The 15,810-nt window shown below is 46.5% G+C and overlaps 1 protein-coding gene across 1 annotated transcript in view; it reads right to left on the reverse strand.

Annotated features, from left to right (window-relative positions):
* The window catches only part of LOC107125960 (NADH-cytochrome b5 reductase 3-like), a 37,947-nt gene extending 24,826 nt beyond the window's left edge, over nt 1-13,121 (reverse strand). Inside the window, exon 1 of the mRNA XM_015429445.1 lies at nt 12,964-13,121. Within this exon, the coding sequence (XP_015284931.1) occupies nt 12,964-12,984 (21 nt within the window). The 5' untranslated portion in view covers nt 12,985-13,121. The remainder of the gene's footprint in view (nt 1-12,963) is intronic.
* Between the last annotated feature and the right edge of the window lie 2,689 nt (nt 13,122-15,810).

The raw sequence follows: 15,810 nt of genomic DNA on the forward strand, positions 1-15,810 counted from the left end.
AGCAAACCCCCTCCCCTCCTGTTCTGAGGCCTTGGGAGTGTCCCAACGCAAGGAGAACAACAGAGGAAGGTGGAATTACCCCGGATGGGCAGGCAAGGCATGGTGGACAATGTGGGCACCTCCCTACCTCTAGGGCGCCCCCTGCCTCACCTGCCTATGCCTGCTGGCAGGATGAGCAGCTGGCCCCTGCTCAAACCACCTGTGTTAACCCCTCCCGATGGGGGGAGCCGGGGTGGAGGAGCATGCTGAAAAAATGGACCTGATGTGGTTTGGGCAACAGCTAGCGGAGCATCAGGCCCAGCTGCTCTGAGACATCACCCAGCAACAACAGAAGGAAAAGGCCACCCACCTGTGAGACTTCCAAAAGCCATTGGACAGTGCCCAGCCACTCGCCAAGGCAGATGTAGCCAGGGGAATGGCAGCCAGCCCCACAAGTGGATCTCGGACAGGGTACTTGGCTCCACCTTACTAAACAGGGGCCCGAAGACAAGGCAGAAGCCTTTTTGGAAACATTTGAGTGCATCGCTGAGGCCGCACAGTGGCCTCGAGCACAGTGGTCCTTCATTTTGGAACCCTACCTTACAGGAGAGGCACAGACAGCCATTAGGACCTTGGAGAAGGCCGACATGGCTATGAGAAATTGAAGGCAGCCATTTTGGATTGGTATGAGGTCACTCTAGAGACCCACCACCAAAAGTTCCATTCCATGATCTACCAGTCAATAGGTCAGCCCCGGGTTTTGATTGAAGCATTGAAGGACGCCACCACCCACTAGCTGCAGCTGACAGCATTTAATGGGAGACATATTGTGGATTAGATAGTCCCGGAGCAGCTCCTACAGATCCTGCCAACACGAACCTGGCACTGGATTGCACGCTTGGGAACTTCTAGGGCTGAAAGAAGCCACCAAGCTTAGGAGAAATTTCTTCGCCATGGAGGGATGAGAACACCCACAGGATGAACTCTAGACAAGTGGCCTGGGAGATACTTCCTGGGTGCCGCCCTGTGGGACAACAATGAGCCCCCAACAGTTCTTGATGTGGCCGTGCCCATGTACCACCACCATGGGCGGGCCAGGGCCATCAAGGTCATGGTGGAGGAGCCCAGCAGCAGGCATGGCCAGTCGTGGGACACACTATGCCCCAGAAACAAGGGCCCAGCAACCGGGGGAAGTTCTGCCAAATGTGGACCATGCTTCACTTGTGGCCAGTGGGGGCACTACAAGGAGTGATGGTGACTGGGAGATGGCCATGGACTGACGGTGAGGGAAGAGGTAGTGACAGATGACCAGTGGAGCCAATGGATCCCCCAGGTAATGCAGGAAGTGGGGGGTTGGTTTCAGATGGCCCAGGGAAAGGCAGGGATCCAGCACCAACTCCTGGTGCCCATGAGATACTGACAGGAGGTATTAACGGCCACCCATGACCACGGATGGGTGAGACACCAGGGGGTTCGGAATACTCTGCTCCGGGTACTGGCACGGTTCTTCTGCCTGACCATGGCCTTGGAGGTACAAAAGTTTTGTAAGATCTGAGAGGTCTGTCAGTTGACATCAGGGGTCCAGCCCTCCATGCCCCACTCTCCGCTTTGCTGGTCATCCAAGTTCCCTTCAACCAGATTACTATGGGCTTCGTGGAGCCTTTACCTCGGACACCTCAGGGTGCCCACTACCTGTTAGTTGTGATGGACTATGCCCTCCAGTACCCTGAAGCCATTCCCTTGTGGAACATGAAAAGTGCCAGGATAGGCTGAACCTATTTTGCCCATCTTGGGTTACCCCAAGAGATCATGACAGATCAAGGGACCCTGTTTGCAGCAGCATTAATGTGGTGGGTGTGTCAGGCTCTCCAGATATGGCAAATCTTCACATTGGCGCACCATCCCCACACAGACGGCTTAGTTGAATGGCTCAACCTTCGGTGAAGACCATACTCTGCATGCTGGCCCACGACCAGCCCCGTGCCTGGGACCAATAGGCAGACCCTTTGATGTTCGCTGTCAGGGAAACCCCATAGGCCTCAACTGGATATGTGCCAGTCGTTTTAGTCAAATAAAATTATTTAAATTGTTATTAAGGTAATGATTATTTTTCTCCTTCCAATAAAGTACCACAAAAAATTGCCCAAATACGAATGGATTAACCTATTAAACTGGAGATAGATAATTATGAAATTATTGTGAGGTGAACTATCTATGATATATTTCTAATAGTATAACTAAATCAGTAATTTTTTGATATAAACTAATCTGTAAAGTTGTTATTCTAAAATGAAACCTTCATCTGGTTGTAAATATTAAGATTACACTAGCAAGAATGATTCCTTACATAAAGACCATGGTTTAACTCTAGTCTTACTGACTAGTGATTTAAATCCACTGAGAGAGATCTCATTCTTTTATCCCATGACTGCTAAGTTTACTCAGGAGTCTTTGGTGAGGTACCTTGTCAAAAGCCTTTTAACTTTATATATAATGTCTACCGGGTCAACGTTATCTACATGCTTGTTCACTTTCTCAAAGAACTCCAAAAGGTTGGTGAGGCAGGACTTCCCTTTGCAGAAGCCATGCTGATTTTGCCTCCATGTCTAAGAATTCTATCCTTGATTACGGTTCTTACTAATTTATATGGGACGGCCGTTAGGCTGACTGGCCTGTAATTTCCTGGTTCCCTTCTGGATTCTTTAAAAAAAAATGGTGTCACATTTGCTACTCTCCCATCTTCTGGTACAGCACCTGAATTTAGTGATAGGTTACATATACATAAGAACATAAGAACATAAGAGACGCCAATGTTGGATCAGGCCAAAGGCCCATCCAGTCCAACACTCTGTGTCACACAGTGGCCAGAAATACCAGTGCCATCAGGAGGTCCAGCAGTGGGGCCAGGACATTAGAAGCCCTCCCACTGTTGACCCCCCCCCAAGCACCAAGAAGACAGAGCATCACTTGCCCCAGAGCCCCTAGCTATACCTTGTGGCTAATAGCCACTGATGGACCTCTGCTCCATATGCTTATCTAATTCCCTTTTGAAGCCATCCATGCTTGTAGCACCCACCACTTCCTGTGGCAGTGAATTCCAAGTGTTAATCACTCTTTGGGTGAAGAAGTACTTCCTTTTATCCATTCTAACCCGACCGCTCAGCAATTTCATGGAGTGCCCACGAGTTCTTGTATTGTGAGAAAGGGAGAAAAGTACCTCTTTCTTTACCTGCTCTTTCCCATGCATAATCTTATAAACCTCGATCATGTCACCCCTCAGTCGTCTTTTCTCCAAGCTAAAGAGCCCTAAGCGCTTTAACCTTTCCTCATAGGGAAAGTGTTCCAACCCTTTTATCATTCGAGTTGCCCTTTTCTGCACTTTTTCCAAAGCTATAATATCCTTTTTAAGGTGTGGTGACCAGAACTGCACACAGTATTCCAAATGAGGTCTCACCATTGATTTATATAGGGGCATTATTATATTGGCTGATCTGTTTTCAATACCCTTCCTAATAATCCCCAGCATAGCATTGGCCTTCTTTATTGCAGTCACACACTGTCTCGACATTTTCAGTGAGTTATCCACTACAACTCCAAGATCTCTCTCTTGCTCAGTCTCTGCCAGTTCAGACCCCATCAATGTGTATTTATATTTAGGATTTTTGGCTCCAATGTGCATCACCTTGCACTTGGCCACATTGAACCCCATTTGCCATGTTGACGCCCACTCGCCCATCCTTGACAGATCCCCTTGGAGTGCCTCACAATCCTCACTGGTTTTCACCACCCTGAACAACTTTGTATCATCCGCAAATTTAGCCACTTCACTGCTTACTCCCATCTCCAAATCATTAATGAACAAGTTAAAAAGCAGTGGACCAAGTACTGATCCCTGCGGTACCCCACTGCTTACCACCCTCCACTGAGAAAATTGCCCACCTACACTCACTCTCTGTTTTCTATGAACTAGCCAGTTTTTGATCCATAAAAGGACTTGTCCTTCTATCCCATGATTTTTGAGCTTACTTAGGAGCCTTTGATGAGGAACTTTATCAAAAGCTTTCTGGAAGTCAAGGTAAATAATATCTATTGGATCCCCCTTGTCCACATGTTTGTTCACCCCCTCAAAGAACACTAACAGGTTAGTGAGACAAGATCTTCCCTTACAGAAACCGTGCTGAGTCTGCCTCAATAGGTTTTGTTCATCTATGTGCCTACTAATTCTTTCCTTAATAATGGTTTCCACCAATTTACCCGGTATCGACGTCAGACTGACTGGCCTGTAATTTCCCGGATCTCCTCTGGAACCCTTTTTAAAGATGGGAGTGACATTAGCTACCTTCCAATCCTCAGGAATGGAGGCAGATTTTAAGGAAAGATTACATATCTTTGTCAGGAGATCTACAAGTTCACATTTGAGTTCTTTCAGAACTCTCGGATGTATGCCATCTGGGCCTGGTGATTTTTCAGTTTTTAAGTTGTCTATCAGTTTTAGGACCTCCTCTCTCATCACCTCAATCTGACTCAGGTCTTCCAACACCCCTCCTGAAATCAGTGGTTCTGGAGTGGGCAAGCACTTCTCATCTTCCACAGTGAAGACGGAGGCAAAAAATGCATTTAGCTTCTCAGCCATTTCCCTATCATCCTTCAATACTCCTTTTACCCCTTGGTCGTCCAAGGGCCCCACTGCCTCCCTGGCTGGTTTCCTGTTTCTAATGTATTTGAAGAAAGTTTTATTGTTGGTTTTTACGTTTTTTGCTATATGCTCCTCATATTCCCTTTTTGCCTGCCTGACCTCAGACTTGCATTTTATTTGCCATAGCCTGTGTTCCGTTTTATCAGCCTCACTGTGACTAGCTTTCCACTGCTTAAAGGAATTCTTTTTACTTTTTACAGCCTCCATTACTCTGTTTGTTAACCATGCAGGCTTTTTCCTATACCTGTTTGTGCCTTTCCTAACCTGCGGAATATATATTTTTTGAGCTTCTAGGATCGTAGTTTTAAATAGATCCCAAGCTTCCCCAATTGTTTTGACCCTTTCTACTTTTCCTTTCAGTTTCCTCCCCACGTGTCCCCTCATATCAGAGAAATTACCCCTTTTAAAGTTAAAAATGGTTGTGTGAGTCTTTTTGGCCAATTCTCTATTTGTACAAATGATGAACTCAACAACATTATGATCACTGTTTCCAAGTGGTGCAATCACTTTTACATCTCTCACCAGGTCTTGAGTGTTACTTAGGACCAAATCAAGGATCGCCTCTCCCCTGGTAGGTTCCGTGACCATCTGCTCCATAGCACAGTCATTTAGAGTGTCTAGAAACTCAATCTCTTTTTCCCGGCTAGAACACATATTGACCCAATCAATGTGTGGGTAGTTAAAATCACCTATTATTACACAGTGTTTTTGTCTAGTTGCTATCTTTAAGGCATTCATCATACGGGTTAGTAGATCAAGTATCTCACACCTGAGTTCCTTAAGAACTCTTGGGTGTATGCCATCAGGACCTGGAGACTTCTTGGTTTTTAATTTCCACAGTAGGTCTAGAACGTCATCTCTGGTTACCTCAATTTGGCTCAGTCCTTCAGACTCCCTTCCTGAAAATAGGGGCTGTGGCAGGGGTACGTAACCAAGTAGATACAATGGGCATGAAGGCAGATTGGGCAATCCCCCTAAATACTAATATTTAAATTTTCAATCCACTAAATTGCAGCTGGGGAGAGTACAAAGAACGCCGTCACATCTCCCTGGAAAGCATGAGACTCACATTCCTGTGACAGATGGAAAACAGTTGGAAAACAATCACATTCAGGTCCTGGTATTTTGCCCCATTTAAACAACAGGTCTGCACAACTGCCAAAGCATGTTCATATTCTGTTAGCTGTCTTCCATATTTTACATGGAGAGTCAAATATTGCAGGCCTCTCATTGGTGTTTATCAGGTTATGGATATCAGGTGGAACTGATTTCATCCATGTTCACAAACACTCATTCCCTAGATCAAAATGTTGCGATTGCAGGATTTGTAAAGATCACTGGGAGTGTGGGGGGAGGTATCTGTGAATTTCCTGCATTGTGCAGGGGGTAGACTAGATGACCCTGGAGATCCCTTCCAACTCTGATTCTATTGCTGGGTGTCAGGACTTTAGTCTGGAGAAGCCCGCGTCAGCCTTCTATAGTAATTATGTCGTTAAGCAGTGGAGCAGCCTCTTTTGGATTTAGGAATGGCAGGTGAACCTAATTTTGGCACAAGGAATTTAACTTTACATCAAGATGTAACCCTGTTTGACTTTCTACAGTCTTAAACAAGATATGGTCTTGTTCCTCACAAGTTTATAATAATCTGGAAGATTTTTTTACCATTAACCAAACTGATATACTTCTAGTAGATAGTTGATATTTTTTAACCTGGTTTGTTATTATACTGAGACATTAGAAACTTCATGAGATCTAATTATCTGTTTTACTAGTGCAGTTTTACTAGAGCCAGTGGGGTTAGAGTGCTGGACTACAATCTGGAAGACTCCAGTTCAAATCCCCACTCTCCCATGGAAGCTTGCTGGGTGATCTTGGGGCAGCCATACACTCTCAGCTTAACCTACCTACCTCACAGAGTTGTTGCAAGGATAAAAACAGAGAACACTGTAAGCTGTTTGGGTCCCCACTGGGGAGAAAGATAAGGTATCAATGAAGTAAATAAATAAAATACTATATTTTTAGGAAAGGGTAGTTTTGCTCAATCATTTTACTTTGGTGCTTGGGAAATTCTCAAGGATCTTCACTGAAACATCCAGTGAACTGATTAATGATTGGCCAGTGGATTTTATTTTTTTAGCTTGGTAAATACATTTTAATTTGTTTTCAAAATTAAAATATATTCACTTGTGTTTTAGATTACTGCAAATGAGCTTCTGAAGGAACATTCACAGTCCAATGAGATATGTAACTAAAATCACAGAGATGGCTACTATGATTTACTCCCAAAGATGAACAGACAAAATTAAATCTCCCAATATGCAAAAACAAAGAAGAAGCTTTTCTATTACGCCTGGTAGACAGTTCACTACTTTGTGCAACGGACACAGAACTTCATAAAACACACTTTTAGCAATCTTACCAGTATACAAACTATTTTACTGTAACTTTCCCTCCCAATACCCATAGCTAAAGATTTACTTCTGAGTCTTGCCAAACTAACATATTCCTTGGAAACCCAATATAATTTATAATTTAATCTATTCTGCCTCATTCTACTGCACAAAACATCTTCAACGGGTATGGGAAAAGTTTATAACATGACTCAGAAGTCAGCATATTTAAGATTCCTCTCCAAACAGCTGATCACCAGTTATTTTAGGGTGGTTAGGCTGTACAAACAACAATGTTCACTTTATAAATGCTACACCAGAATGATATTTAGCCTACAGTGTCAAGTATGTTATAGTACAGGCTCCCAGCAAAAACTGGCAGCTCTTACCCATCCCAAGGGCTGTGGGTGTTACAGGCTTCCCTAGAGGACTACAATGCTTTCAGAAAAGCTATGGACTTAGCACAGTCTTAGAGTACAAATGGTCCATCACCATTAGCTACACTCAAGGGATTCTTTCAAATGCAGGGAAAGGCAAAGCCTACCATGAAACCTGAGAAGTTATGGTCCCCACAGCTCGCACTGGGGTACAGATTTGTACACCTTCCAACAGTTCACAGATGAAGACAGGTACTGCCATAGGATATCCCTATTCTCACACCAACAATCTGCGAACAAGTTCCATATTTTCTGCTGCATGCATATAGCTGAAGGCTCTGTTCTATTTCCTGCACTTCTTTATCCCATCATAGCTTTCCATACACTGATTTAAAAGCACATTCATGTGGGTAATATGTCAGGAAAACAAGCTATCCTGTAATAAGTCATTAACAGTTCAAAGTACACCAGTGTGAACAATGGCAGGCTGTGCTACAGGATGCCTTAGTGTCCATATACATGCATTTATGTGCATGTGCACTCAGGAAAAGATGAATCCCTCATCCCCACACAAAAGAATTGAAGAAAGCTGGACGTAAAGGGCACTGAGGTACTGCTGGTTTTATTTCTGGTGGGTTACTTCTAATTTTTGTATCAATTTAGACTTTTAAATTACTTTTAATGTTAAGTTTAATGTTTAGTTTAATGTTAAGTCTCTGGAGAGGCGGTATATACATTTTTAGATATTTAGTGTTGACAGCAGTGGAGAAAGTATTCATAGATCAGTTTAAATAAGCATTGGAATGATGGGTGTAATTATGTATTGTAATGAAGGAAATCAGTATGTTTTAGATTTTGTTTACATAATTAAAAATTTCTAAACAAACCTAACTTCAGCAAAACTTGTGCATGCTTAATTTGCTAATGGACTTGTTCTTGTGTCCTTGCAGCCTGTTGCTGTACTGTTAGGTACCTTGTGTCTAAAGAAATAAGACAGAGTATAAATATTCTGAATAAATAAAATCATATGAGCCAAGTTTTAAGGAGTTCACAAAGGGCAAAATCAAGAACAGTATGAAGAAGCGTTTTACTAGAAACCAGTACAAGAATATCAGTACTGTCTCTCCTGAAATTTAAATGCCACCGCATTTCAATCAACTTCCCCTATGCTAATCAATAGTCTGTTGCTTCACATTTTTTCCATTATACACTATGCTACAACCTATTTGAACCCAATTAAATATCAAAATCCTATACCATAAAGTATTCCCCATAAAACAGCAAGGTATAGAATGCTACCCCCCGTACACAAGCTATCAAAGCACATTTCCCCCCTCTTGTTTTAAACATACTAATTCTTTCCACAGCTAGACTGTGACATTAGCACTGCAAGCTACACAGCACAGTGCCAAAAGCTCTTGCAGCTCTGTCTTTGCTTCCCAGTCTTCGACCAAGAAGAAAAAACAAGAGCTGGGACCACCCATCACTTGGGCACCAGTACGCATCCCTGTGTAATCCCTCTGCACAGGGAACAGAGAAAAAGGAAGTGTAGTCAGCCACCCAAGAGCGCTGAAAGAGTTCCTGGGTTAGAAGGTGAGAGAGGAAGGGTAGCCTAGTGGTTAGAGTATTGCTTAAGACTAGAGAATCTGATTAGGACTCAACATTCTACTTGGCCATGAAGATCACCAGATATCTTGGGGCCAGTAATGTACTCTCAAGCAAGAATAAAAATAAGGGAAGGCAGAATCATGTGTGTGCTGTCACCTACTTGGAAAGGAGGGAGGGGTGATTAGGCAATAGATAGCTGACTTCTCCATTAGCTGCTACCCAAGAATGAGCACTGCCATTTTAGATGGTAGGTATGCTTCTCTCTCAACAGAAAGCTCTGAAATGGGGAGAACCCAGTTCAGAGAGGTGCAGGCCCAGGGATTTTTTCCCTCCGAGAAATTAGAAGGTTGGGGAAAACACGAAGGGGGAAAAAAACTTGCCCAAAATATTCTCGTTCAAACTACTTTTAAAAGGACAGTGTTTTTTTTAAAAAATATGGGTACACCCAATTGACGCAGCTGGAAGTGTTGTAATATTGAAGTTCAGAATTGCTACTGAATTTGTTTGGATCACTATAGAAGCCACACTCCTGTGAACTGATGCTGGAATAATATTTGGAAATGCTGCAGAATACAGAACAGTTTCAGATACCTGGTCCCAACTGGGAGTCTGCCAAACACATTGCCTGTAAGCAATACACTGTGTTGTTTCTAACTTGTCTCAAAATCCTCTCTCTTCGGTATCAAGTGACAAAGTGATGAACACTTTAAAATACATATAGATACACAGACACGTTTCACAAGCGAAGAGTGAACATGTCCTATTTACATGTTCAGTTAATTTAAGAGCCTTAGTTTTAGTTACTAGGAAACAGTTGCTCCCTGCCAGGAAATGGTTGTAGCAACAGAAAACCTACATAAGGCAGGACAACCACAGAAATTCCCTGATTTGTCAGAATGTGAAAGATCTTCACCTGACAGTTACACATTCTGGGTCCATGTTGCTGCCTGTCAGGACAAAAATCCAACAAGCCCCCCCTCCCCCGAGTGGTGAAAATTAAAGTTTCCTTCTTAGGGAAAAGAATACAAAGCAAGAAACATTCTATTCACCACTAAACCAGGGCATTAGTGAGGACTCTCAGCTCTGGCTTTAGGGTGTGGTCGGAGGCAGACAGCCAATACAGAATTAGAACTTGGAGAGAATGTATTCTGGAGCACACTGAAAGGCTTGCTCAAGGGAGGGTAGTGGGAAGATGGTGAGGTCTGCCAGGAACAAACAGTGCCAAGCACGGTCTGTCACATGAAAGAAGGATTAGACAGAGTCACACAAATGTCCTAAAATTAATGCAATCTGATCCATTTACTTCAGCCATGGATAAATTTTGCTCATACCAAGTCTGCACAAATGATCTATTTATTCTGCTTTGCTTTTTATAAGATGGGCTTAAGCAACATACCTCCAACACAGACTTTCTTTCAATGCGATAAGATTATTTTTACATACAGCATTCAGTGTGCTAAGGTCAGCAAGGGAGAATGGACACCCAAAGGTCTGGTAGACTTGAAGATGCAAAGTCCAGAGGCAGGAATATATCAAGACTTGCAACCCAGAGGGATGGAGAAGCTTAAACAGCTTTAAATAAAACTGCAAAACATTTTTTATCATATTGTTCTGACTTAGCTTGTTAGTATATCAGAAAAGAAAAGAAATATGTTTATCTTCTTTATCTGTCTCCTGCTCAGTTTTGGTCAGGGGTCATTTCATAGAAAAAGAGGTGCAGGGACTCATTAGCATAACTTATTTGCATATGCCACACACCCTGACATCACCGGAAGTGTGTCAGAACGCAACACCCACCGCTCAGGCTCCACTGGACTGTTTTGCTAGCTATTGGGGGGGGGGGACATGCAGATCTGTCCTCGCAGAGGAGGGAGAGCTTGTACCTGAATAAAACTTGGTCTTAAAGGTGCCACTGTTTTGGACCAGGGGCCCGGGGGAGCTCCGCTGCTGCAGGAAATGACCCCTGGTTTTGGTTATCCATGAACCATGCTACAGTTATGCCTGGAGGGTGGGGTTTTTGTGTGGAAAGCAGTTCATCCCCCTCTTGCTTGTGAAGTTCTCTTAAGTTAGGTTCGCATGTACTTGTTCCTCCTCTGCCAAGGAGCCATCACAGACCTCCAGAGGACATTCATGTCTCCTTTATATGCCGCCGCGTGTTTTGTTTAAGGCAATCAGGAGTACTGTGGCCAGATATCGCAGGGGGGCCAGATATCGCAGGGGGGAGGCATGGCAAATTGCCCCGGCAGTTTGATCCGCGATTATACGATCAGACGCGCCTGCGGCACACCACGGGCCCTTCCCTCGGAGCTGGCCCGTAAACGAGGGGCCGGAGGGGAAAGCCGCGTACCAGCGCGATCACACCGTAGACATCCGGAGACATCCCGTGGCAAACCGTTTGCCAGTACTTTGGAGGCACTACTTTTTTATCTCGCGTTTTCGGCGGTAAGTCACGGGTTGGCCATGGGTGCGCTCCACTCCCCAGATGTTGGGGTGTGATCTCGCACGGATAATCCTCCCACCACCCGTGGCTCTCCTGCGGCACATTCGCGGTATGAATGGGGCCTACATTCCTCTGGTAAAACTGTATTTCCAGAGGAACATGGATGTTTGTTACAAGAAGCAAAATTTCAAAGTTCTCTAGGAGTATGCCAAAGGCAAGTTTACAGCCCAAGGCATTCAGGTTAAGGTTAAGGCATTCAGGTTTCATTCACACATGAAGGAAAATAAGATGACAGAGCCCTGTGGTGGTGGTGGTGGTAGAGGGGACTATTCCTGGACCTTCAGTGGCAAAGTTCAGCACTGAGAGGGAAGCCCAGGGTGCCACCTGCTGCAGTCCTCTCCATGGACTCTGAACAGGAAGGCACCACACAGAAGCCTCTTGGGTTGTTTCTGCCTGCAGAACAAGGGCAGACTGGCCATTGACTTCACCAGCCCTCTGAATAGGCCACAGGCAGCCGGAGAAGATGAGCACAGCGATGCCTTGCCAGCCAGGACCTGATACAGGAGCATGGGTACAGAGGGGGACGAGCTTTGCATTCTATTCTCCCAGACTCAGTACACCTAAAAAGAAGGTGCATAGCTACACCTACACCTTTCTTCACCAGCTCCACAATGTCCAGGGCAGCAAGGAGGAGCTCCCACACAGTGGGGACCAGAAAGAAAAGGGTTTGGGGAAGGGAAGAGGCCTCAGCGAGTTATAATACCATAGAGTCCGCCGTCCAACGCAGCCATTTTCTCCAGGGAACTGATCTCTGCTGGCTGGGGGTCAGTTGTAATTTCAGGAGAGCTCCTGTAATTTCAGGAGACTGGCAACCCTAAGCTTCGCCCTATGCCAGCCGGGGCTGAGTGCGGTCCGTGAGAAGGAGCGCACGGCAGCCCTCCACGACTTCGGGGGGGTGTGTGTGTGGCCTCTGTCCGAGCCCGCAGGCCAACGCTGGCTCAGAAGTGCGGCAGAGGCCTTAGCCTGACAGGGCGTCTCCCCTTCCCAGCGCCCACAACCCCTCACACCGTGGCGTCTCGGCAGCCACGTCCTCCGTGGAGAAGTCCCATCATGCCAACGGAAACGCTCCTGCCCAGCGAAGACCATGCCCTGCCATGGCGGAGTGCCCTCCTCCCCAGCCTGCCAAAGAGCCAGTGTCTCACGCCCTCTGCCCTGGCTGGCACACCCAGGCGTCTCCTCCCTCACTTCCCGCCTGCAAGGCTGGGAAAGCAGATCAGTCGGAGGCGTTCTTAAACTCGCGAGCCCAAACGCTCATACACACATGCCAGCAAGTCGCGCGTCGTTGCTGGGAAAGGGAGCCTGCGCATCGCAGGCCGACACGCCCGCTCAGCCAGGCTGGGGCGAGGGCAAAACACCTCCTCCTCCGTACCAAGCCTTTTCGCCCCGCCGCTCGCTCGCCCCGGAGGAACTTACGGTGCTCAGCTGCGCCCCCATAACTCGCTCGGGCTGCCCAGACCGAGAAACCGGCCCGCGTCTCCAGCCCAATCGACAATCTAGCAGGCTGACGCCTTACTGCCTGCTCGCTCTTGTGGAACGCCTCCTCGCCTCCGCGCCCTGTCCGTCACCGTGACTGGCATGCTCGTAGCACCGCCTCCGATAGGAAAGCCCCCAATGGCTTGCGTGGGGTCGCTGAGACAACTCGATGGATGGAGGAGGCGGAAGCGCTCTGTGGGCCGGACTGCCGTCTGGTGGCCAGCCGCGGGAGCGTCCCGGCGCTCTGCAGCGCAATTACTGCGAGGGGTTGTTTGAGAGGAAGGGGGCGGCGGCGAATGCCCTTTGAAAACTAATTCCCTTTGAAAATAATGGGAGCTGCCCGAAGGCCCCTTGCCTTGGGTATATAAAAAATGTCGCAAATGGCAGTTGACTTGCATGGGTTCGATTAAAATACTGCAGAATTGCAAAAAAAAAAAAGGGGGGGGACAGATCTAGGGAAACAAATGAATTGGTCAGACATGGGTCTCTCCCTGAAGAACAGGGCTTTTGAACTCATTAGATTAAAAGGTCACACCCAACAGCAGAAACTCATTGGCATATTGGGCCACAACCCTGACAGCACAGCTCATGGGCATATTAGGCCACACCCCCATGTTACCAGAAGTGTGCTAATCCAGCCACACCCACCTTTTGCTTCTTATTCTGCTTACCTTGTTTGTTGTCAAAACCCAGGGCTTTTTCGTAGCAGGAACTCCTTTGCATTTTAGGCCACATACCCCTAATGTAGCCAATCCTAATGAGTTTCTGATGTTGGGTGTGGCCTATTATGCTAATGAGTTCCTGCTGGGCGTGGCCAACTTGGAAGCCAGCCTGTGCCTTCCTGCCCAAAAATAGCCCTGCTGAAGAGTAGGTGCTCTAGATCTCAAATGACTCTCCCTGAGTAGAAAAAATGCTATGACTGGAGCGGAATGACAGTCCTCGGAAGACAGCCCAGATTGTTGCCCACTGGTGCCTAAAGCATCAGCAGGAGGAAATGGGAAAGAAGGGAAATAAAGGCACGAGCCAGCACTGAGCCAACATGTTCATGTCTCTTCTGGTAAGAGCAAATGTGCTGGCATAATGCTGGTGTGCAGTTCCCACTGACTGAATTCTTCTGCCCGTTGCGAGCTGCAGCTTGGCAACCCCATGGGAATTTTTTTATCATTTCCATTAGTATTCTGGGCCTAGAATGACACCCAGGAGCAGAATGGTGTTTCTTGTTAATAGAAAAATGGTTCTGGCTCTGGAATGACTATTCCCTGAGTGGAATGACCATTCCTGGGAATGGAAAAAGTGTTCTGGGTCTACTCTTGGTATCGAATGCGAGTTCCTTGAGAGGAATGAAGATACTTTACAGTAAGATAAAGGTTCTGGCCACTTGAGCAAGGCCTGACCCAGTGTTGGTGGTGGCCACTCCGCCAGACCCAGTATCAGCAATGGCCACTTGACCAGGCCCAGCCAAGCAGTGGCCACTCTGATTCCTGGCCAGTCAGTGGGCACCCCTCTAATCTGGCCCAACTCAGTGCTCATCACCCTGCCATAATGCCTGGCCTGGTGGTGGCCCCACGCCACTAAGTCTGGGAGATGCCCAGTCCCCCCCTCCCCCGGGTAGTGGTAACAGCATCAGAGCCCCAGGAACAAACATGTCTTCTCCTTGTAGTTTTGGAAAGAGGGGAAAGAAACAGAAGGGTGGATCACGTGAGTCTTCTGCCTGGTCAGAGGGGGTCCTACGTATTGGCACTTCCCAGCTCTCTCTTTGGGTGCGCTGTGGGCCATTGACCCATCAACCGCCACTCAAGAGTACTCACGTGCCATTGGCTGGGTGCTGGGTATGCTTTTCTCCCACGCCCACTGCCAGCCTGGACACTCTTCCCTGACAGAATAAAGTGGCAAAACAGTGTGCTCTCCTGACGAAGACACTTCTCCTGCTTGGCTCCTGTGGGACTAACTTTTCCCTCAGTGGCTGTTGTTAGGTAACCAAGTTTGGTTCTTTCAGTAAAAAGGCAAATGCAAGAGGCCCTTTCCAGGCCTTCGTGAGGAACTCATTGGGGCCAGTCCTGACTAATGTTGCCAGCTCTAGGTTGGGAAATTCCTGGACATTTTGTGGTGGAGTTTACAGAAGCCAGAGTTTGGGGAAGGGAGAGGCCTCAGCTGAATAGAATGCCATAGAGTCCACCTTCCAAAGCAATTATTTTCTCCTGGGGAACCATTGCTGCCAATCTTCAGGTGAGAGCTGGAGATCACTCAAAATTGCACTCCAGATGGCAAAGATCAGTTCCCCTGGAGAAAATGGCTGCTTTGCTGGGTGAGCTGTGCTGTCATTATACCTGCTGAGGTCACTTCCCTCCTGCTTGGGTCCCCACTGCAGAGAAAGACTGTACTTTTCTTAGGTAGAGGCTGCAGGTGGGGGGGACATGGAAAGCTTAAGTCAGAGGGGTAGATAATGGTACATTGATGGTTGGCTGGGAAGGAGATAGGGTTATTTATTTATTGGGTTTCTATCCCATCCTCCCCACGAACGGGCTCTGGGCAGCTTACATTTAAAGACACTATGTGCCAGAGTACATAAAACCTATAAAACCAGATAAAACAAAATAAAACAACCATATCATTACAATTAAAGAGCTAAACATAGAAATGATCTTCCAAACACATTGAAGATGGCATCCTGTAGATGGACACGAGTCGCAATTCAGCCGTATCTGTCTCGTACATTACTGTGGCTCGATCTCCATATGGGTCAACCAGCTACCCTGGTGTTACTAACAATAATAGTTGGTGGTAGTG

Source organism: Gekko japonicus, unplaced genomic scaffold (genome assembly GCF_001447785.1).
Source record: "Gekko japonicus isolate JY-2015 unplaced genomic scaffold, Gekko_japonicus_V1.1 scaffold169, whole genome shotgun sequence".
NCBI classification, from domain to species: Eukaryota; Metazoa; Chordata; class Lepidosauria; order Squamata; family Gekkonidae; genus Gekko; species Gekko japonicus.